This window comes from Carcharodon carcharias, chromosome 15 (assembly GCF_017639515.1).
Source record: "Carcharodon carcharias isolate sCarCar2 chromosome 15, sCarCar2.pri, whole genome shotgun sequence".
Lineage (NCBI taxonomy): Eukaryota > Metazoa > Chordata > Chondrichthyes > Lamniformes > Lamnidae > Carcharodon > Carcharodon carcharias.
Window position 1 is genome coordinate 90977133 of NC_054481.1, and position 23057 is coordinate 91000189.

The following is a 23057-nucleotide window of genomic DNA, read 5'->3' on the forward strand; positions in this document are numbered from 1 at the left end:
CCAAAACAGGATCCCTTTAGAAATTAAACCAATAGAGTTGGAATTGCTCCTGGTGAGTGGAATACTAGGTTGTTTTGTGTGCAGTCTGTGTGGGAACATTTGGGTTGCCACGCAGCCTTGAGGAAACACTGGTTGTAGGGCTTGAGGACGTTAGAGAAATAGGGAGGGGTGAGACTGTGGATCTGAAAACAAGGATGAGAATCTTAATATCAATTATCTCCTTAGGTTGACCTACTGGGCATTGGCAGCTATTTCTGCTTTTAGTATTCAGAATAATAGTAGGTTGATTATAAGATGTGAACAAAGGGTTCAAATGAATTAAACATCTATAAAGGAACACCAGGACTCTAACAAGGCAATAAACCAACTGAACTCAGATAAAACAGGAGATTCTCCTGGGTCTGTGCCCAACTGCATTGAATTGGAAAAGAGTCACTGAACAAAAAACCAAAATCCTAGGGTACCACTAATATAATAAACCAAAGGGTACAATCAAATTGGCATGTTGGCTTAATAAAGCAATAGGAAATAAACTAGAAATAATCCCACAATTAAATTATATTATGCTAAGTGCCTGTGAGACACTCTATAGCCTACTGTGTCCATTAGTTGTGGAATGCTAAACAGAGTACTGCACTGAGCAATGTGGACAGGCCAAATTTAGAACTAATCCTTGGTGTTGCATTTTACCATCCAGCAAAGGCAAGAGTCCCAATAAAGGGCTCTACATAATTAGAGTAGGATGTTGCACAGAACAGCTCTGCCAAATTAGTTTTTCAAATTATTTTACGGACTCCCATGACACTTGTAACTGTTGCTGCTTGGCTGAGTATGTGCTTCATGTTTTTACTGAATGCGAGTGATTGCAGCCCCTGTTCGATTATTTGAAGGGACTTGCCCTCAAATTTTAACGTTTCGGGTTTGGTGACAAAAGCAACTTAGCGTCAGCTTTATAGATCAACCAAAAGAGCCAGAAAGGGTTATTTAGAAACGACACACAACTAATAAACTGGCTAAAAAGGCAAATTAATTCCCAATTAGGACCGCCAGGTCGGAATTGTGGAAAAGAGGCGACCTCGGCCAGTTTCAATGAGGATGACGCTCATGAAATCTCTATGAAGGCATTGAAGTAGCTGGAGCTGGTGGTATTGCCAAGTGGGGGGAGGAGGAGGAGGAAAGCAAAGCAAGAAGCCAAGGGGAGGGGGGAATAGTGAACGAGAGCTTCATCTCCTCTCTTCTGGTCCGGCTGCGGGAATTTGACTCTCCTCCTCTTCTGGCACCGATCTCAGTCTGATGGCCGAGAGCCCCGAGTGAGCAGCTCCGAGTCCCCGCTCCGACCCAGGGAGAGAGTCTGAGACCCAGGCCGGACTGTAACCCCCTTTTTCTCTCGGATCCCAGCAGCCGTCCTTTCACAGTACCCCCGCCCGCCCCGCTTGGGGCAGGGTATAGGAAAGGGAGCCATGTGCCAGGGCTCCAGCTCCCCGTGCGCCCCGGGGCCGGGCTGGGCAGCCTTAAGACTGGGTATCGAGCAGTGCCCGACCCTCTGAGCCCGCTCGGCTGGGCTACAGCCGGGGGGAAAGGGGGAGGGGGTCTCTTTCCCCCCCCCCCCACCCCCCAACCCCCAACCCCTTCCCTCTCTCTTTCTGCCCCTTTCCCCCAACCATGGACTACATCTTCCGTAAGAGGAAACTCCTCAAGACGCTGCTGAGCCTCTCGCTGCTCTTTGCCGCTCTGGCCCTGCTCCAGAAGCTCAAACTGGGGGACGGGGTGAGCCCAGCCCTGGGGCCCCGGGGGCAGGCGGCCGGCGGAAGAGGCGGGAGGCAGCTGGAGGCGGCGGGCTGGCTGGAAGCCGAGAGCAGCTTCTATCGGAGCGCGGCTAACGGTAATGGCAGCGTCGGAGCTCCGGCCTCGGAGGAGACGGCGGCGGCGGCGGGCCCGGGGGGAGCCGGAGGCTCGGCTAACCTCAGCAGCCCGGCCCCGGCCTGGGAGGTGACGGTGACCAAGTGCAGCCCGAACGGCTCGGTGCGGAGCCTGGCCTGGTTCTCGGGGCTGGACAGCCGCTTCCAGCAGTACGTCCTGTACCGGCACTGCCGCTACTTCCCGCTGCTGCTCAACCACCCGGAAAAATGCTCGGGGCCCGGCCCGCCTCACCTGCTCATCGTCGTCAAGTCGGTCGTCGAGCAGCACGACCGGCGGGCGGCCGTCAGGAAAACCTGGGGCCGCGAGCGCATCCTGGGCGGCCGCAGCATCAGGACCGTTTTCCTGCTGGGCACGCCGGCCGCCGGCAAGGACCGGAGGAACCTGCAGAAGCTTCTGGAATTCGAGGACCGACTCTTCGGCGACATCCTGCAGTGGGACTTCATGGACACTTTCTTCAACCTGACCCTCAAGGAGGTGAATTTCCTCAAGTGGTTCGACATTTACTGCCGCCGGACCCAGTTCATCTTCAAGGGCGACGACGACGTCTTCGTCAACACGGAGAACCTTCTGGAATTCCTCTCCTCGCAGAGCGAGGGGCCGCGGCGCGATAGCCTCTTCGTGGGCGACATCATCTCGCGGGCGCTGCCCATCCGCAACCACCAGAGCAAGTACTTCATCCCCAAGCAGCTGCACGACCAGCCGTACCCGCCCTACGCCGGCGGCGGCGGCTTCCTCATGGCCTCGGCCCTGGCCCGCCGGCTGCTGGCCGCCTCCGAGGACATCCAGCTCTACCCCATCGACGACGTCTACCTGGGCATGTGCCTGCAGAAGGTGGGTGTCGAGCCGCAGTTGCACTATGCCTTCAGGACGTTTGGTATAGTAAAGCGCCGGGTCAGCCCCATGAACAGCGACCCTTGCTTCTACAAAAACCTGGTGGTCATCCACAAGCTCAGCCCCGAGGGGCTGCTCCAGATGTGGGACACTGTCCACAACACTACTCTCATTTGTGCCAAGAAATTTTTCGTCAATTTAAACGAGTAATCCTCCCCCAACCGCCACCTTTGCGGAGTGACTGAATGGACACCTGTACAATAGAAAAGTCTAGGTACTTCTGCTGGAGTGAATCTTTGAGCCGGTGAAATATGCTTGATGCAATGAAGAGAAACCTTTCATTAAGAATGACACCGATGTTTTGCTTAACTGAGTTAAGGTACTTCATAGAATAGACTTTTAAAACTGCTGTATGCTCAAACTACAGTGTTTAATCTCTATGTATAAAGTTGCACTCCCCTCGGTATCTGTCTCCAGATGCTTCAACTAAAGACTCTAATTTTCTTTTTTCACTGGTTTTGATTATAGGGAATAAGTTTTGGGGGATTCGAGTGCATTTTAAAGAGTTGGGATAGTAACTATTTTTTCTTTTCTGCCTGTCATGAAGCCTAGTCTTGCTAGATATAAGGATGAGGTTTATCCCTTGGTAAAATGCCCAAGTAGATTATTCCTGTTATCATGGTGGACGGCCTAGTAGGTTGGGGTATGGCTAACCCCAACCCTGTCACATCCTGCAGTCTGAACAAAAGGGCAAGCCTGCCCAGGGACTGTGAGCTGATTTGCACTGCTCCCACCCCCTCCATATTGCATTGCAGAAAGGACCAGCTAACTTTACAGACAAGAAATAGAAGGTGCCACCTTTTTGTTCCATCTAATTCAGCTACACCAGGAACATCAAGTGAACCCAGTAATTCTTTAGAAAAAAAGTCTGAAATGTGGCATGCAAACTAAGTATACGCTAAAATGCAGTACAGCAGAAGGGAAATGGAAAATTTAATTCCCTTCCCCACCAGCCCCAGTGGGAAAAAAAATACAAACTGACATGAGGAAAGAACAAGCAAAATAAGACCAAATTTGAATAAGCCTATTCTGTGAACTGTTTTGGGGTGACTGCAACAAACTTGGAAAGCCATTATTAGTAAAGTGTTAGTACAGATTTTCCCCCTCCTCCCACTAAACCAAATGAGTGATCTGTGGCTTTTGAGCCGATCTTCAGAAGTTAAACAGCAGTTCAGAAATGCTTTGAGACCCTGCCCCTCCACAGGAAGTGTGGTGCAATGGGACCTCTGGCTGCCACCCTGCTCCAGACCCCATTTATATTCCTGTTCCAGGTTGAAGTTGTTGCAAGGATGGCTGATGCTGGTGTCATTGGGAAATGCAGAGCAGCACCTTGATGCTTAATTTCAAAAGTGGCTGCTTTCAGCCAAAGGAACTTGGTGCAGCAATACATTGTATTTAGGAACCTGGCATTTGGTGCTGGTATGGGCCCCATTTCCAGTAGGATTTCTTGGCATTGAGAGTACAGGTTTCCAAGATTTTCTGATGGGTGATAGGACTGGCCAGGTGATTTTTGAAAGAAGTGATGCTCTTAATCTTGGCAGAGTGCAGTGGCGGTACTGGGCTCAGCCTTGATTGTGCTGGTGATGTGCAATCCCAAACAGTCCAGGAATTTCAGGCCTACAAATATCTATGTAGATTTTGGTCATGTGTTTACAGTATGACGGAGTAATAGGAAAAGTTAGGTGAGAAAATGAAGTAATTTCCTCTGTGTACTTTTAATCAGCTAAGACAACCCCAGTTTCTGAACTGTCAGAAAATCAAGCTCCTGTTTTGATGTTTGAGCTTTGGAATCCAGCCTTTAATCTCTTAATTCTAAGTAGTAATAATCATTGTGCAAAATACCCTTCCAGATATTAATATATTCAATTAAAAGTTAAGATGTGAAGTAATTGAGAGGTTAACATTGTATAAAATGTCCCTCTTGTCTGATTTAGTCAGGGCCACCAATTTCTGCCTAACTTGCTTCAGATGCTGCTCAATGGTCCTGATGAAGGGGCCATGGAATTGCTGAGGTGCATGGTATTGAATATTCTTGCTGCCTCCCTCCCACTTGTCACTGTCTCTCGTCTCCACCCCAAAATGAAAACTGCCTTTTATGAAGCACTCTATGTTGAGACAAGTGTGCTGGAATATCAGTAATGGGATTTAACCCCATGATGTCTAGCCTAACATTGAAGCACTGCCTGAATGACTAGTCCTTTCAAAAGGGCAACTTACATTGTGGGGAGGGGGGGTTGGAAAGAATATGCAACAGTGGCTGGTGTGTCCTCTACAGAAAAGTGTCCCCTACCTATACGTGTAAAAAATTTTTTAAAGAGTCTTAATATTTAAAATCAATTGTGTCTTATGAAATCCAGACTGTTTTGTCAAAAAAATAAAAATAATTTGTATGGAATTTTTTGTTTGGTAAAAGTTAACTTTGATACTAGAAATGGTTTGACAATGTTGCCAAAATTATCAAATTGAACATGTACATTGAAACATAACTAATAAAAAATCTAAAAGTGATTTTTTTTCCTTACATTCTGTAAGCTGTATTTCCATGTGCGTGGAAGGTTAATAACTTTAAAAGCTTTTTTTGTGTATTGATGTTGTGAAGTGATTAAATAGCAGAAAGCAGTAGTCCATATAATGTTCTAAATATGACTAATAACTATATAGACATTTTATATTGTTGTGGACAATTTATTCAGATCAATTTGTACAATTATTTGTTCTCTGGACTGAACCTCATCTCTTGGTATCTATGTGGTAGTTTGTGTGGCAGATGTCTAATGTTCCTCCAGTTATTTTTTTTTATGAAATATGAAAATTGGAGCAGGGAGTACTTGATTGCCACCTGGTACATTTAAAACCCCTAAACTTCCTGGTTCAGTCTCTGGTCAGAGGAGTTGAGGTGGGCTAGATGGGGGTGGAAAACAATCGGCTTGGGTCTTTACTGCGGATTGTTGTTCAGTGATCCTCCTGCTGTGGGAGGTGCGTGTGGAACAGAACAAAAAGAGATGTGTTCTCCTAATTCACTTGCTGGGGCATTGCAAAGGCTTTGACAGGCTGGCTGCTGGCCCACCCTTTCCGCTGTGGATAGTGCCTGGCAGAGAGACCTCAGACGACTTAGAAAAATAAAGTCCTTACAAATAAATGCAGGCCAAGCTAATCTTGGCCTGTCTGCTGCCCTGACTGCGGTATCTTCAAACTCCTAGAATGTTACATTTCGAGACCTGTCTGGTTCTGGTATTGGCACCACTCTGGCTGTTAGACCGTTCAAGATGGCCTGGCCTGGCCTGGATCTGTAATCCAGTATATAAACCAAGCTTTAGTTCAAAATAGAAATTTAGTTGTAGTTAATGATGGAAGCCAAAATGTTGAATCCTTTATTAAAATCTGTTTAATTCACATTCTTTCACAATCGCCAGAGGCACAAGCAAAGATTAAAGTCTGAAATTCCTATTAAAGAAAGACTTGCATTACCATTCATGACCAAGAGATCCCAAGATGCTTTTGAAGTGTAATCACTTGCAGCGCAGGAAATGCAGCAGGCAATTGCACACATCACAAACAGAAGGTGATTATCTAATCATTATCGGTTTTGGTCATGTCAGTTGAAGGATAAATATTGGTATTACACTGAGGAGAACTCCCTCTGTTCTTCAAGATGGTGCTGTAGTATCTTTTATGCCTATCTGAGAGGGCAGACAGAACCTGGATTTAATATCACATCTGAAAGAGGCCAAATCCTGACAATGCAGCACCTTCTCAATAATGCATGGGAATGCTGTAGCCTAGATTTTTGTGGGTGCTAGTGGGACTTAAATCTCCAACTTCCTCACTTGAGTTGTGAACACAATCTGTTGAAGCCACAGCTGATGTTGTTCCATTACTTTACAAACTGCCCTGATGGTAGACCGTGCTTTTCTGATCTTTAAAACTCCCCTGCCCCTTTAAAGCATTGACTTAAAAAATATAATGACCAACTGCCAAGTTGATGAGTGCATGGAGTGGTGCAAATACCCATTAGTATAATCTTGGCCACAATTTCCAAAGTCTAACACATTGGATGAGTGTGATTGATAATTCCTGCAATTTATCTTTTAGTATAGAATCGCAGTACCATCAGCTGCCTGGTTTTGACTGAGTGTTGTCATGCATATACAGGCCCTTGGCTGCAATCGTCAATGCTGAGCAGCTGCTTCCAGCTTAAACAAATTCAAACTGAATAAAACATCACCCACAAAGCTCAGGACATTCTGAGATCAACAGCCTTCAAAGCTGTAAGGATAGTTTTGTATAGCTTGATAACGGAGTCCTTGAGGGATTAAGCCAGGGTCCCTAGAAAATCAGTTGTTTATCTTGTCAGAAAAAACTGTATTACAGTGCAGTAGAGCAGAAGATACTGTATCTCCAAGGAAACTATATTTGCAATTCAATCTCAAAATTGTTTTCACATCTTATTTGTTTTAAAGTACTTTAGTTCTCTTCTACCACCGTTTTGTGTCCCCACCCCCCCCATTCTCAAACCCGAGAAGACTAAGCCATTAATCTGTGTATGTTTTAAGTTTGGGCTTGCTTGGCAAGGAAACTGCACTTTCTGGCTCTAAATGCTATGAAATACAGTGCTTTTTCCACACTGTGGTCCAAGAGTGCCTCCTGTCCAAGTCCCACATGACAAAATATTGGCTACTTCCTTATGGTCTGACTAGTTAATGCGCTTAATTATCTTTTAGTACCTGCTTTCAAAAAAATGAATGAATTTGGGATAGGACCAAAATGTGTGAATAAGCTTCTTTCTCAGTGCTGAGCCTTGCAATTACACTAAAGGATGTGGATTTGTGTCCAGGGAGACCCTGTGAGAGCGTTTCTATGAAAGGGTTTTTTTACAGTTCTTTAACAAAGAGACTTTCACCTGGGCAGGCCATGGGGAGGGTGGGGTGGTCAGGGTGGGGGGAGTTATGTTAGGCACACTCAAACGTAATCCTGATGGCTATTGTGGATTATTATAAATTATATTTAACAATATAAATTACAACATTTTATTTTTCATTGTGCCCTCTTTTCAAAAAGATTTCAACCTGTTTTAGCAATCAAATCTCTAAAAGTTTCTGAGAGTTTATAAGTTGTGCTCAACTCAATACCACAGGCCTCAAAAAAAAAACACTGGAAACCAAGCTGAACAATGCTCTTGGGACTGGGGTCTGTTAACACAAGTCTGCTTGCATGCCAGAAATCCTTTTAATTTAGTCATTGCTCGTCTTCACTTGGGAAAAGGATGATGCTTGTTCCTCCTCTGCCCTAATCTCGAGAGCCTTTCTGCTAATCTCAAGAGACCTTCCCTCTCTTTGGAGGGATGAGGGAAATGTTTTCAGCTAATGTGAAGCACAAGCAGTTGTTTTTTTTTTTGAAGAATAATGGATGAAATTGTGGAATCGTATCCCACAAACACCAGTTTTAAAACACCACAATAGTGAATTTGATTTGTTTGCCCGCTCTGAATCAGTGGCCCTGCATTCAACATGACCTGCTCCAAGGGTCACAGTTACAAATGCCAAGTCAAGGCAATGTCATGTGGGCAATGGTATGATATTGCTGGAACCTGGGAGATGCAATTCCTAGTACTTACTGAGGTGATGCAATTCCTAATATTTACTGAGGCCTGTTTCAGCCTAAAGGTATTGGTGCTTTGCCCATTGCTATATTGAAATTTACTGAGTAAATATTAATGTGATTAAATTTGATACCAATATAGTAGGTGGCATTAATTCCTTAAAAAATCAAAGGAATATTGATGAGGATTAACAAAAAAGGCAGATGGAATTCAATGTCTGTGTGAGGTGACACATTTTGGTTTTAACTTTAAAAATAACAGCAGTGATTTATACTCTGGGTGTAGCCTAGTGTTGTGTAAGAGCAGAGGCATTTGGGGATACAGTTTCTCTGGACATTAAATGCACCATCTTGGATTATCAAGGCTATGAAGAAATGTATATCTAAATGGAATTCCGGGTTTAATTGTGTGATATAGAATATTAAGGCGAAGAAGTAGCAATAAAACTATGTAAAACTGCACAGTACTGAGTACAATCTTGAGCTTAAAGCTGCAGGAAGGTCATTGAGGCTTTGGGAAAGGCACCATGCAGATTCACTAGGTTTGCAGTCTGGTGTAAGGAAATATGAAGATGAAGAAAGGCTTGAAAAACTTACTTATGTGAATTACTGAAATTATGGGTCAATACAAGAGTTTTAAAATGATGGGACGAGGTAGATGGAAGCAGACTTGTCAGCAATTGGGTCTGAAATGACTGGCTATAGGTACAAGGATAAAAGAGAGACTTTGAATAGAGAGCAGGAGAAATTTCTTAGTTGTGAGGCTGTGGAATTCACTTCCAAGATTCATGGTTGAGGCAAAATCTATGTCAATGTTGAAGATTGGATTGGATAAGTGGATAGAGGAAAGTGGTTTGAAGATGACAGGATGGGTAAGTATCGTTACATTTTGCTCATTGGATGGTAAACACACATTGATTAGTTGGCAAATGTTCTATTTCCATCTAATTTAAAATACATGTTTAAGCTGCAAATGATTATATATTTCCCCCAAAATCTCTCATTTCTAATTATTTATGTTAGAATTAGTTTATCATACATTATGGCTCTGCAGTATTTACTTAAGGTATGAGAGCTTTGTGTTTTTTCACCACCACCCCCCAGCCTCATTTCTGAGCTTCCTATTTCTCAGTTATCTTCAATGATTTTCCCTTCCTCCTCATGGCGTACATGTGGTTTTTGCTGAAGCATAGTGCACTTTTGTTTGGGGAGACTTCTTCTATTGCATTTCTAGTGATCTTTACCTGAGCATGTTAAGGACAGGAGAGAGAGAGAGGGGGGAAAACTGCACTGATTTCTTCTCGCCACCTGTGCACAAGCAGAATGTGTATTGAATTATTTTTAAAGTGTGCAGTGACATGGTTTCCCAATCCCTCAGTTTGCGTGATTCAATTTACTAATAATCAGCAGCACACTCATGATATGTTAACTCAGGTTAGTTTATTTCGCATTCAAAGAATCCGGGGGAGGCGTGTCCGCAACTTCCCACTCCAATTCACGTGCAGTGCCGGGGTAGGGATAGAAAAAAGGAGTTTTACAGTACAAGAACCACAGAAATAAATATTAGTTCATGTGATTTCCAGAGTTTGACTTCCAGAGAGTGTTTTCTTCGAGGTGGGATTCAGTTCCGATGAGTTTCTGGTTGGAGTTAACGATACAAATGTCCTTGAAACAAACAGTGCTGCAGCACAATGGGATTTCTGTGCTTGGGCCACTTGGCAGGTGTTGACCAGAGACTTTTAAAATCAAGCAGGTTTCATGCGGTTGAGATGTTAATTGGCTGTTCAGCCAGGCTGCTGGAGTCCTTTCCAGTTGATGTTAAAACAATAGTCTGAGGATTTTTCAGTTCTCCAAAGGCATAAAGAGATTTCAAAATGGTTACTCAAGTCATGTGACCTTTCTCCACAATAACTCTGAAAGGCAATGTTTATCCGCTGTCTGGTACTGGATTTAATCTCAGGACTAATAATGTCCCAGTCGTTAGTTGTTGAAAGAGTTACCACCCATATTGAGGGTCTGGAAGCCATTGACTAGGCTGACGCGTTGACTCCAATAGAAAAGTGAGCTAATCAGATGCAAATGATGTGCTGTTGGTTCCCTTTTGAAATGGGTCTGGACAACCCCAGGTGTGATATGGGTCTGTTAGCAGCTTTGCAAACCTAACTAGTTTGAATGTGTGAGTCTTGTAGTTTTTGTGATTACAAGGGGTCTGTACAATGAGGGGTGAGATACCACTAGCTGAGAAAAGAATTCTTTTATTCTTGTAACTCTTGGGGGTAGCCCCTGGCAAAGGGCCAGTCCTGTGGTCGTGTGAATTGTAGCAGCCATCATTTTTTTTGGTTCAGGAGAAAGCCCTTTCTTTAAAAAAAAGCAATAAGAAGTAAACTCTGAATTTCTTTTTATGTCCCAGGGATCCCACAATGTATTTTTTCATTATGGTCCTGCTCCTGGCCAAGTGACTATTGCCTCTGTGTCTTAAGGTTTGGATCAAATTTCCTCACAATGCCCTCCAATAGGACAAAATATTCCGAACATTTAGCTTAGTTTTGCACCTCTGTAAATTTATGTTCACTCTCATTGCAGTTTCAAGAAGCAGGATGAAAAATTTACAACCCCAATGATGCCTCATAGAGAAATGCTACAGGTACTATAACTCTCTTATCCCATCCCACTTTGTCATGTGGTATGGTTGTGATGTACTCTAGATATTGTCATTAGGAATACAAATTTACAGTGGGCATTATGACATTTTTAACTTGTTTACATTTTTTGGTTAAGGAGTCTTCTGGCCAATAGTTGTCCCACAATCAACAATACTAAAACAAATACTAAAATATTACCTGATAAATATCACAATTCTACTTGTGGGAGCCTGCTGTGCACAAACTGGCTGTCATGCTTTCTACATTACAACAGAGGCAATGCTTTAAAAGTACTTCATAGACTGTAAAACGCTTTGGAATGTCTGTGATCATGAAAGGTGCTATATAAATGCAAGTCTTTTTTTTAAATTCAAATTCAGCGCAATGTTGTGACGGGGAGTATATCAATAGTGCAGTGCAAGATGGACCAGTAAGGTGATTTCTCATTAATATTAATTTATTGCCTACCCGCCTGCAATTTCCTGCCTGTTCACTGCAATGCAAGCCTCAGCTGCCATTATCTTACAACATGCCTGCTGATCCATACGTGCCAACCAAGTATTCCCTTTTTAGGTCTGACTTTACCTCATCTCGTGGAATGTCCCAGTTGGATATATTTCCTGCAGGCTTCACCCTGTATTTCTTTGCAAACTTGGTATTATAGATGTAGAACGCCCATTTCCAATAAGTTGGTATCTCAGCCTCCGGATTTAAAGCAATGTCCCGCATTTACGTGCCATCGCACGGTTTTTTTCACGTTAAATCCGCCACTGTATACATAGGAAGGAAATCTGAGTGACGCACCTATTCAAAGAGTAGTGCTGAAGAAGCAATGGACGAGGTTGTAAAATACCTAAGTTTTAGTAGTGGTGTGTTTTCCAGCCACTTAAAATTTGTTCTACTCAGAACGGTTTATTTCCCAAACTAGGAGTTAGAACAAAGAACCTTTAATTAGTGTCAAAATGGAACTAGGTAGGTTCTTGCCAATGAATGGGATTCAGAGTTATTAGAAGTGCACCTAAAGAATATTATGGATGGGTCTGCTTGATGATCTTCCCCTGCCTGAAACTGGTACTTTTACACAAACCACTAAGAACTAATTCTCTAAGTGAATGCAGGCATTCTATTTTGGGAACAATCGATCCAAAAGGGTAGTGAATATAAATTAATGTTCAAAAATACTTGGAAAAGTAGCATCACAATTGCAGTGTTGGCATATTCTTTAAAGCTTTAGGCAAAAGTTTCCAGCTAAAAATTGGTGAATATGTTAAATGCAAGTTGTCCTCTGCAGAGATTAAAGAATAAGCAATTTGATAGCTTGTCAGAAAATACCTCACACTCATTGTTAAAAATCCTTTTGATCTCAGTTCATGGAGAGGATAAAGGGGGTGAGGCAAAGAATGCAAAAAAGCAAGCTGCTGAGATAGCGATGTCTCAGAAAAGGCAATCTCAGAAAAAGCCAGGAGACAATAGGGTGAGCAAGTTTTGCCATGAGTTTCAGGGCAGAAAGCAAAGGGTTGATCCTGTTTAACTTAGGTCAGACCCACTGATTACACAGAAAAGTGGTATTAAATGAAATAAGGTCTATATTTTCACCTGATGTGAAATAAAACAACTTAACAATTTGTATCAAACTTCATCTCGCCAAGTATTGCTCAAACTGCTTTCAGATGGATGGAATTACATGTGTAATATTGTGATATACAGGAAAATCTGGTGGAGGTTACAAGGGAATGTTATTATTATGATCCTTTAAAATATTGTACAAGCTGATATTGCTTGGCAGAAGTCAAGTCCCATAATTATATGCACAGACCACTAAGGGAAACACTAAGCCACTGAACCTGCATAGCTATCTGAGCAAGTGATAGCTTATAGGTGACAGTAAATGCAACAAAAACAACTTCAACTATTGTTTCAACCAAAACAAAAGCTGAATTACCTGGAAAAACTCAGCAGGTCTGGCAGCATCGGCGGAGAAGAAAAGAGTTGACGTTTTGAGTCCTCATGACCCTTCAACAGAACTGTTCAGTTCTGTTAAAGGGTCATGAGGACTCGAAACGTCAACTCTTTTCTTCTTCGCCGATGCTGCCAGACCTGCTGAGTTTTTCCAGGTAATTCTGTTTTTGTTTTGGATTTCCAGCATCTGCAGTTTTTTTGTTTTTATCATTGTTTCAACCAGTTTAACAAATGCATATTTCATACTATCTTTCCTGTTATTTTCTCCTGAATCTGGAAATCAAACTAATGTGGAGTATCTCACCCATATGTTCTTTAAGTATAAGTATTTGCAATGAGTTGATGGACTAACCTATTAAAACTGAGGGCATTAAAGCTGAACCTAAACTGGTCCTCACTCGATTCTTAAAATAGCAATCACTGATCGGCATCTGGAGCCCTGGCCCATTATTGTCCTTCTGAGCTCAGGAATGAATTTGAAATAGAAATATCAAGGTGCTACCCATGGCTTAGTTGTAGCACATTTGCCTCTGAGTTTGAAGGTTTAACTCCCACTCCAGAGACTTGAGCACATTTTCAGTCAGGAATCAGCATGATTGAATGCTCCTCACTTGACTGGATCAGTGGAGCTCCAATAACACTTAAGAAGTTTGATCCCTAATGATGCCCACATCCCATGACCAATTTTTTAAAAAAATCATCCAGTGCAGTTCAGGTGGAAGATACTGTCCTATCAATGAGGCATTAAGCCCTCAGGTGGATGTAAAAGATCCCATGATGCTATCTCAAACAAGAGCAGGAAATTTCACCTTACTGTCCTAGCCAATATTTATCTTTCAGCCAACATCACCAAAACAGATCATATGATTATTATCAAACTGCTATTTGTGGGACTTTGCAGTGCACAAATTGGATGCTGAGCTTCCCTACATTATATCAGTGACTGCATTTCAAAGTAACCATGGATGTCGACCTTTGAAGCCTCAAAATCCCTCCAAAAACAGTGGTCAACTTACATGCCAAGTATAAAAGTAAACCACTAGTGTAGGTCGTCATTTTGAAATATTATCAGCATCTGATGCAAAGAATGGGTGTGTTTTTAAACTCCCGTATTGCCTGGTTGATTCCTTGCATCCAGTTATAAGGTACTGGTAAGTAAAACCTGCATTTGTGGGGTGAAAAATTAAGGCTGACTACGAATGCGAGTACAGCATGTCATGGCTGTAAAGGGGGTGGGGGGAAACTTATATGCTGAGTATATGCAAACACATGATTTTTGGGGTTGGAAAAATTAAATTGTCTTATAAACTGGGTCGATTTACAGTAAAGGGCTTTATGGAAAGTCCTGTGGTTGTGAAAGGTGCTATCTAATTGCAAGCTCGCTCTTTTCCTTAATTTTAAAAACCTTTATTCTTTTATCACCTTACCTTACAGATGTTATCAAATTTGAAACCTCATTGCACAATACTAGATCTAAATTAGCTTTATCCCTAGTTGGTTTCATAATGTGTTGTCCTGGGAAACTGAGATGAAAGCATTCTACAAATTTATCTTCCAGATCACTATAGCCAATTTGATTTGCTCAGTCTATATGAAGAATAAAGCCTCTCCACAATTATTATACTGCCATTGTTACAAGCTCCAATTATTTCTTCATCAATGCACAGAGCATTAAAGTAACAACTGTTAGGGGGCCTATAAGCTACCGTACCAGCATTTCTGACTCATTTTTATTCCTAATCTCCATCCATACTGATTGAACTTCCGAATCAAAATCCTTTCTCACTACATACCTCCTGTTGTCCTTTACTATAAGGATGGCTACTCTTCATTTTGCATTCTATCAGTCTTTTTGAGATATTGTGTATTCTGAAATATTTATTCCCTAACGCAGTCACCCTGTGATCATGTCTCAGTGGCAGTTAGATCAAAAATAATTATCTCTATACGTGCTTTGGGTATTCAGATAGAAGGCCACAGTTTACTGAAGTTAAATGGATCTAATTCCAGGTGAAGTACCCGATGTCACCACCAATTTGCCCATTGACAGGGCGCAATAAGACATGGGTTGAGGTTGCAGAAATTCTGAATGAAACCTCTTGGATAAAAGGAATGAAACACATGAAAGTTAGTTAGCTAAATGGCTAGAATGTGATGTAGAATGACACCATTAGTGTGGGTTCAATCCTGTGGTAGTTCGTGGTGGCCTGCCTCTTTGCCTTGCCCCATGCTTGATGTGGAGTGGTGCCTCTCAAGCTATATACCCACTTGTCTCTCTCTAACAAAAAGATATGCCTATGGTTCCTTGTGGGCAATGGCTAATTACTCTTTATAAGATATTAAAAGACAGTTAACAAGTAAAGTGATTGACTTGCCCAGAGAAAATGGACAACCTGTCTCCTGAAACTGCCAGGAGTAAAGAAGTGAGCATAAGACTCCCTTCAATGGAGTGTTGGAGGTCATGGCATGGAAGTAGAGATCACTGAATCTGATAAGTAGCGTGCTTCTTCTTTAATTTTACCATAATAAATTGCATTTATGTAGTAGCTTTAATGTAGTAAAACATCCCAAGGTACTTTGCAGGAGAATTCCCAAATAAAATTTTACATCAAACCACACAAGAAGCTATTAGGACAATTGACAAAATTTTAGTTGCCAGCCGGTGGTGTCTGCAGGGAAAACATCTCCTCAAAGAATATCAGGAGGTTCAATATATGTGCTAACATGGAAAGCTGTTTGAGCTGTGTTGGCCTCAAGGTCTCAGAAATAATCTTCAAGACTTCCCAGTGGTGGATATCTACCAAGTTTGTGTGGCTGCTGCTGAGCCAGTTTGAACAGCAGTACTCTGCTGTTGGGTAGAGCAGGGCGAGTGAAGCAGTAAGAAGTATGTTGGGTCTGCTGCCCCAGGTGGTACCCACCAGTTTCTGTATGAGATTCACTCTCACCTTGACCTTGGCTCCTGTGTTCTGGAGGTGTTGCTGGTAGGTCAATGTATGGTCAAAAGTAATGCCAAGACAATTGGGTTGTGGGTGAATGGTTGGCCATGGAACTGGGCATTAAGTCCTTCTCTGGCCTTTGAGTTGTTCAGGTGGAAGGCAGAACAACAGTCTAGCAGCACTTGGTCGAAATCTTCATTTTCTGAAGTAGTCTTCTGGAGAGCATAGATCTTCAGTGACTGTTTTCTCAATGCCCTGAAGTTTGGAAAAGCTTCACAGAATCACAGAATTTTAACAGCACAGAAGGAGACCATTTGGCCCATCATGTCTGCACCAGCTCTCCAAATGAGCATTATGAACTAGTGCCATTGCCCTGCCTTTCCCCATATCCTTGCACTTTGTTTCTTTTCAAATAATCATCTAATGCCCTCTTGAATGCCTCAATTGAACTTGCCTCCATCACACTTCCAGGCAGTGCATTTCAGACCTGAACCACTTGTTGTGTGAAAGTTTTTTCTCACATCACATTTGCTTCTTTTGCAAATCACTTTAAATCTGTGCCCTCTCATTCTTGATCCTTTTACGAAGGGGCACAGCTTTTCCCTATCTATTTTGTCCAGTCCCCTCGTGATTTTGAACATCTCTATCAAATCTCCTCTTAGCTGCCTTCTCTCCAAGGAGAACAGCCCCAACCTCTCCAATCTTTCATCATAGCTTAAGTTTCTCATCCCTGAAACCATTCTTGTAAACCTCTTCTGCACACTCTCCAATATGTTCACATCCTTCCTATAATGTGGCACCCAGAACTGTACACGATATTCCAGCTGAGGTCTAACGAGTGTCTTTTATGAATTCAACATAACCTCCCTGCTCCTGTACTCCATGCCCCTATTAATAAAGCCCAGGATACTATATGCTTTATTAACTGCTCTCTCCCCCTGTCCTGCCACCTTCAATAATCTATGCACCTACACACTCAGGCCTTTCTGCTCCTGCACCCCCTTCAAAATTTCACCCCTTATTTTATATTGTCTGTCCACATTCTTCCTACCAAAATGCATCACCTCACACTTATCCATATTGAAGTTCATCTGCCACCTATCTGCCCACTCCACCAACTTATCTATGTCCTCTTGAAATTCCACACCATCGTCCTCGCAGTTCACAACACTCCCAAGCTTCGTATCATCCACAAACTTTGAAATTGTCCCCTGCACACCAAGATCTAGATCGTCAATACATATCAGGAAAAGCAAGGATCCCAATACTGACCCTTGGGGAACTCCACTACAAACCTTCCTCCAGCCTGAAAAATATCCATTGACCATTACTCTGCTTCCTATTTTTCAGCCAATTTTGTATCCACGTTGCTACTGTCCCTTTCATTCCACGAGTAATAACTTTTCTCACAAGTCTGTTGTGTGGCACTGTGTCAAATGCCTTTTGAAAGTCCATGTATACCAGATCAACATCATTACCCTCATTGACCTTTTCTGTTACCTCTTCCAAAAACTCCAGCAAATTAGGTAAACATGAGTTCCCCTTTAGGAATCCATGCTGGCTCTTCCTTATCAACCCATATTTTTCCGTGTGACTACTAAATCTCTCCTGAATAATTGTTTCTAGAATCTTTCCCACTACTGAAGTTAAACTGACTGGTCTGTACTTGCTGGGCTTAGCCTTACAACCTTTTTTTTTGAACAGGTTTGACAATAACTTGACCATTTTTTTTAAACCAGCCTGCTTCATAAGGCCAAAAGACCTTTTCAAGGTAAGCGGCACTGCTTAATTGCTACAAGCTGTTTTTCAGCTAAGGATGCACTGAGACTGTATCTAGTCTTTCCTAAGCCCGGCAAGGTGGACGAGAGGATCTGGGAAGCAACCCATAACCATCACACATATTGATCAGGAACTGAACTCAAGGGCGGGCTTTGACTCCATGGTTTCAGACAAAGAACTCTATATACCAGAGGATATTTTGTATTAAAAACTTGTTTAGGACAGTAAAGTCCTGCCAATATAGCATCTGGGCTCACTTTTGCTCTTGTGTGGTGGTGGGGGTACAGATGCAGGGAGAGAAGAGAAGGTATAAAGTATGTAAAAATGACACTCATTGCTTCAGTCAGGACTCACTTGCCAATTAAAGAGTCACACTAAGTCACTGGTGAACTGACCACTCGCTGGCGTTTACACCTACCAATCTTAGACCCTCAAGATTGTGTCACAGCTCAGCAGCAGCCCAGTCACTGATGGGCCAATATTACCCAGTAACCAGTACATGTAGTGGGAAGCTTGTCAATGAACAACATTAAGTACAGGATTGGGCAGGCCAATATCCCAGTGACAACTCCCAATGTCCCCTTGGAAACCCTGCAATGTGATTTGGCTTCACTACTGGACACTATTCAACCTTTCGAGCCTTCTCCTTCCTGCCCCCTTAAATCTTACAATTTCTAGCTTTTCACCATTTGGAAAATATTCTGAGCTATCCTTCTTCAGTTCAAAGTGGATGCCCTCACACTTGCCCACTATGAATTCCATCTGCCACTGTTCTGCCTCCTCACTTAATCTATCAATGTCGTATTGCAACTTGCTGCCATGATTTGCACTACTTGTGCTACCAAACTTACTGTTAGTAGCAAACTTAGATATATGACTCCATTTCTTTTTCTAAGCCATTTATAATAATGAAAAGCAGAGACCCCAGTACAGATCCCTGGGGGGCGGGGTGGGGAGGGGGTTGGTCACTACTAGTCACATCCTGTCAACTTAAGTATATATCTATTATTCTTACTCTCTATCTTATACCTAACCAATTGCCTACCCAAATCAAAAGATTGCTACCAATTCCATTTGCCCCATTTCTAAAAAAAAGTCTCCTGTAGAGTGCCTCTGGGAGCCCATATAAATACCAACCCTAGACATTCCCTTACCTTTCATGTAAATTACCTCTTCAATAAATTCAACTAAGTTTGTTAGACATGATTTCCCCTTTCCAAATCCATGCAGGCGCGCTCTTTGGTCAGTTCATTTTTATTCAAGTGCTCAGTCACTCTGTTACCAACGATAGATTCTCTGCTACAGATGTTAGACCCTTACCACATAATTTCCTAGGTTCTCTCTCCTACCCTGCTAGAAAATAGGAGTGCTATTGGCAATTTTCCAGTTGAAGAGGACAATTCCTGAATCAAGAAAGTTTGGAAGTTCGTAACTACAGCATCTACAATTTCCTCACCCACTTCTTTTAATACAGTGTAGTGGAACTCATCAGTTCCTGGATATATATCCTCCTTTAGTCTCATTATTTTCTCCATTACCATTTGTTAACTTGTAATAAATCTAGTAAATTCCTCCCATTAATATATTATTAATTTTCCTAGTACTTTTTGTTACTTATCCTCACCTGCTACTGCGAAAACTAATACAAAATGATTATTTTCCCAATTTTTATGTAGAAAATCACCTCCACCTGTCTTTATTAAACATGCCTACATTACACCTAGTCACCCTCTGTCTCTTAATAAAAAAGCTTTGATGTTGTCCTTGAGATCCCCCAAGTATTTTTTCTCTCACATTCCCTTTTGTATAGCTCTCCCAGAACTCTAGATTTCTACCTTTCCCTGAATTTGTGTAAGCCTTTCTTTTTAGCCTGATTCAGTTGCTTATCTTATTTGTTTACCATGGTTGCAAAACTACATAAGTGGAGCCTTTGCTTTTAGGAGTATGTATTAGTTTAATGTTGTATCCAATACTTCTTTGAATACTTATCACTGTTAGTCTGTAGGTTTACCAGTTTACTGTGGTCAATTTCTTTCTCAGCCCTCCTTGTGGAATGAAGGGCAATAATATGACCTCTCAATCTCCTGTGTTCGGCAGAAAATGTCACAACTGTTTGAGATGTTTCCTCAGCCCTGCAACTATCCAGGCAACAATGCATCCACATCAGGTACCCCTGCACTCTCCCCACTCCTATGGTTCATAACAAGCCATGTGGCATTCCTGAGGCCATCTGACCAGCCTGTCTGCTCGTGTGTTTAATGGTTGGGGCCCGTCTTGACTCATTTCCGCCTCACCAATGTTCTTCTTAAGGTCTTTAAGGGTGAGCGACTTATGAGGCTGGGGGGGGAAAGGGATGAAAGGTTGAAGTGAATGAATGCTAACCGATGCACTGTCCTTGTTAATTTCAGCATCATCACCAGAGTGACCCACACATCCGCACTGCAGCACCCCCCTTCACACCTGAGGGGCAACATGTGCAACTTGCGGCACATCATTTCAACCAGCCAGGCACCAGTGCAGACACACACACCTCGGTGGGGACTTTACCATTGGCTAGTGTCCCGGGTCACAGTGGAGAGGGCACGTCACAATCGCTGGAGGAGATGGTGGGGGCAGAGAGTGCTGATTGCTCCAGCAGCCGGAAGGCTGCAGGGGACAAGGTACATGCTGAGTCTGGCACTGATGATGTGCCTCTGGAGTTGTCCCCATTGCAGCAGCTGCAGGACAGGCCGCGTTTGCATCTGGCAGGGTTGCATGAGGGAGTGGTTCAGTTGGTCTCTGCGACGGAAGAGCCTAGGTAGAGTGTACGTGAAGATTTCACCCTCAGGGCAGAGCTTCAGGCTTCCTTCAATGAGAGATTGGCGACTCTTATAGAGAGGGGCTTTCCGAATGGATCAAAATATGATTGGAATATGCTCTGATCTGCAAGCCCTCACAGCGGTACTGGCCACAGGTGGTCTTTCCCATTGTGGGAAATGTTGTGGACACCAAGCGCCGGCACTCGGTGCCCATGCATCTGTGATGAGCAAGGAGGTCGAAATAGACCTCACGTCAGCGTAGCAGCTGCCTGTCGTCGCTGTGAGCTCCTCTCATGGTGCTCCGGATGAGGGCAGCAGCTCTTCCGCCCCTCTGCCAGTCAACGTTTCTTCCGTTGAGTCTGCAATAACTGGGGAGGTGCCAGTTCAGGAACTGGCCACTCCCTCCCAGGCAGGGCCATCACAGGCTCCATGGGCCAGAGGACGCCCACCAAGGTCATCTAGGCCAAAAGGACAGCAGAGTCAGCAGGCTCCTCGGAGTGGCTTGTGAGATAATGGGGCGGCACGTAGACGTAGCACCCGGAAACGTAAGCAAAAGGCACCTTAGGCACTCCCCGGGTATGTCACTGGTGATTTTGTGTTGGCCTTAGAATAGAGACCCATTTTTCTGTCATTGTGAAATAATCATGTGTGCTTTAATTTTGGACACAGTGAAGTCCACCTTTGTTACCATGGCTGAGGGTCTTTTCATTGCGGTGCTTTTTTCCTTTTTCACATAATTATTATGAGTGCTTGAGTGGACATTGATGTTTCTGTACTAAGGCCTTATTTGCAGCTGATAAGTTGGAAGATGTTGCACCTAAGTGCCACGTGTGGAAGTTCCAGGCAATGCTGATCCATGTGTGTGGAGTTAGCTGATGGTTCTTTGGATTAAATTGTCCTGGGTGTCCCTGCCTCCATGGTGTAAACGCGGGTTGTCGTTGTGCCCCTCATCATCGCCCTGTGCTTCTTCATCTTCTGAGGCACTGCTGGATTCATCATGTGTAGCCTCATCCAGGACGTCAAGGTCTTCATCGTCAATTCCATCCCCCCCTTTCCAGCGCAAGATTGTGCAGCGCGCAGCAAACCACCACGATCAGAGAGACACGATCTGGGGGGTACTGGAGTGCGCCCCCTGAGCGGTCAAGGCAACAGAAGCGCATCTTGAGAAGACCGATGGCTCTCTCCACCACAGCCCTTGTGGTGCTGTGGCTCCTATTGTACCGCTGCTCAGCTTCTGTTCTTGGACGGCGTAGTGGCGTCATGAGCCACCTTCACAGGGAATAGCCCTTGTCACCCAGCAGCCAACCATCCAGCCAAGCCGGAGCACTGAAGAGCCCGGCACCTGGGAGTATCTGAAGATGCAGGTGTCGTGAGAGCTGCCTGGGAACCTTGCACAGACTTGTAAAATCTGCATCCTGTGATCACACACTATCTGCACATTCATGGAGTTGAAGCTCTTCCTGTTGACGAAGGCACCGGGCTCACCTGCTGGCGCCTTGATGGCCATATGTGTGCAATCTATAGCACCTGGACGTGGGGGAAGCCAACAATGGCTGAGTAGCCTCTGGTTCACTCTGCCTGACTTGCCTAGTCGCAGTGGAAGTGGATGAAGGTGGATACCTGTCTGAACAGAGCGCCTGTAACCTGATTGACACAAGTGTGGACAGCTGATTTGGAGACACTGCAAAGATCACCCACTGAGCCCTGGAAGGAGCCAGAGGCATAGAAGTGGTGGGCAACTATGAGCTTCAGAACCGCTGGCATGGGGTGTCCTCCCACACAGGTGAGATCTCAGGGCCAATCATCTGACAGATATAGTTGACTTGCGAGTCGGAGCCTCCTTCGGCACTGCACCTCAGTCATATTGAGGTCGCTGCTTCACCCGCCTGTATACCCTGGCAGCAGGATAGTGGCGTCGTCTGCGGCCTCTTGCACCTTGGACAACCTCTTGGCCCTGCGCCCCTTGTGCCTGCGCCTGGACAACCAAAGGTGGCTCCCCTGGAGGCTGATTGTTCAGTCCTGGCCTCCTTATTCTATCCCTCCCTTCCTCCTCAGGGGAGCTGCCTCCAGTGGAGAGGTCAGAACCCATAGCCCCAGGCTAAATGGAGGCTTCCGGAAAGCTGCAAGGCCAAAAAAGAATGCTGTCTGCAGACTGGTTTCAAATTACACAAAAACCTCTTGGACATCGATGAGAACTACTAACAATCACACAGGTAAGTTTTAAACACTTTCATCAATTATAACTTAGTGTAAAACATGAACAACCCCTTTGAGTCCACATATCCTGACATTGCAAAAGTTTTTATAAATAATCTCCTGCCTGTTGGGCCCGTGCACCGACCCGAAGTTTGCACAGGCCCCCTCAGAATCCTGGACAATTGGCAAGTTAAGGGCCTTAATAAGCCCTTCAATTAATGGCAGGTGAACTGAGTGCACCCGCCCACCAAAATATCACGATGCTGCGCGCTGACATTGGCACACTCAAGCGACATTTTACACACTGGTGTGCGGGCTACACCACCCGCACGTCAGCC

At 43.8% G+C, this 23057-nt stretch overlaps 1 protein-coding gene across 1 annotated transcript; it reads left to right on the top strand.

The window, feature by feature from the left end:
• Positions 1-1631: 1631 nt before the first annotated feature.
• Positions 1632-5319, top strand: b3gnt7l (UDP-GlcNAc:betaGal beta-1,3-N-acetylglucosaminyltransferase 7, like). The gene is made up of 2 exons (XM_041205859.1): positions 1632-2976; positions 5140-5319. Exon 1 carries the CDS (start codon positions 1663-1665, stop codon positions 2959-2961), a length of 1299 nt encoding a protein of 432 aa, XP_041061793.1. The 5' UTR covers positions 1632-1662; the 3' UTR covers positions 2962-2976; positions 5140-5319.
• The last annotated feature ends 17738 nt before the right edge of the window (positions 5320-23057 follow it).

What these genes read in the sequence shown, in the direction of transcription:
- b3gnt7l (XM_041205859.1), top strand. Translation starts at nt 1,663, where the DNA reads ATGGACTACATCTTCCGTAAGAGGAAACTCCTCAAGACGCTGCTGAGC.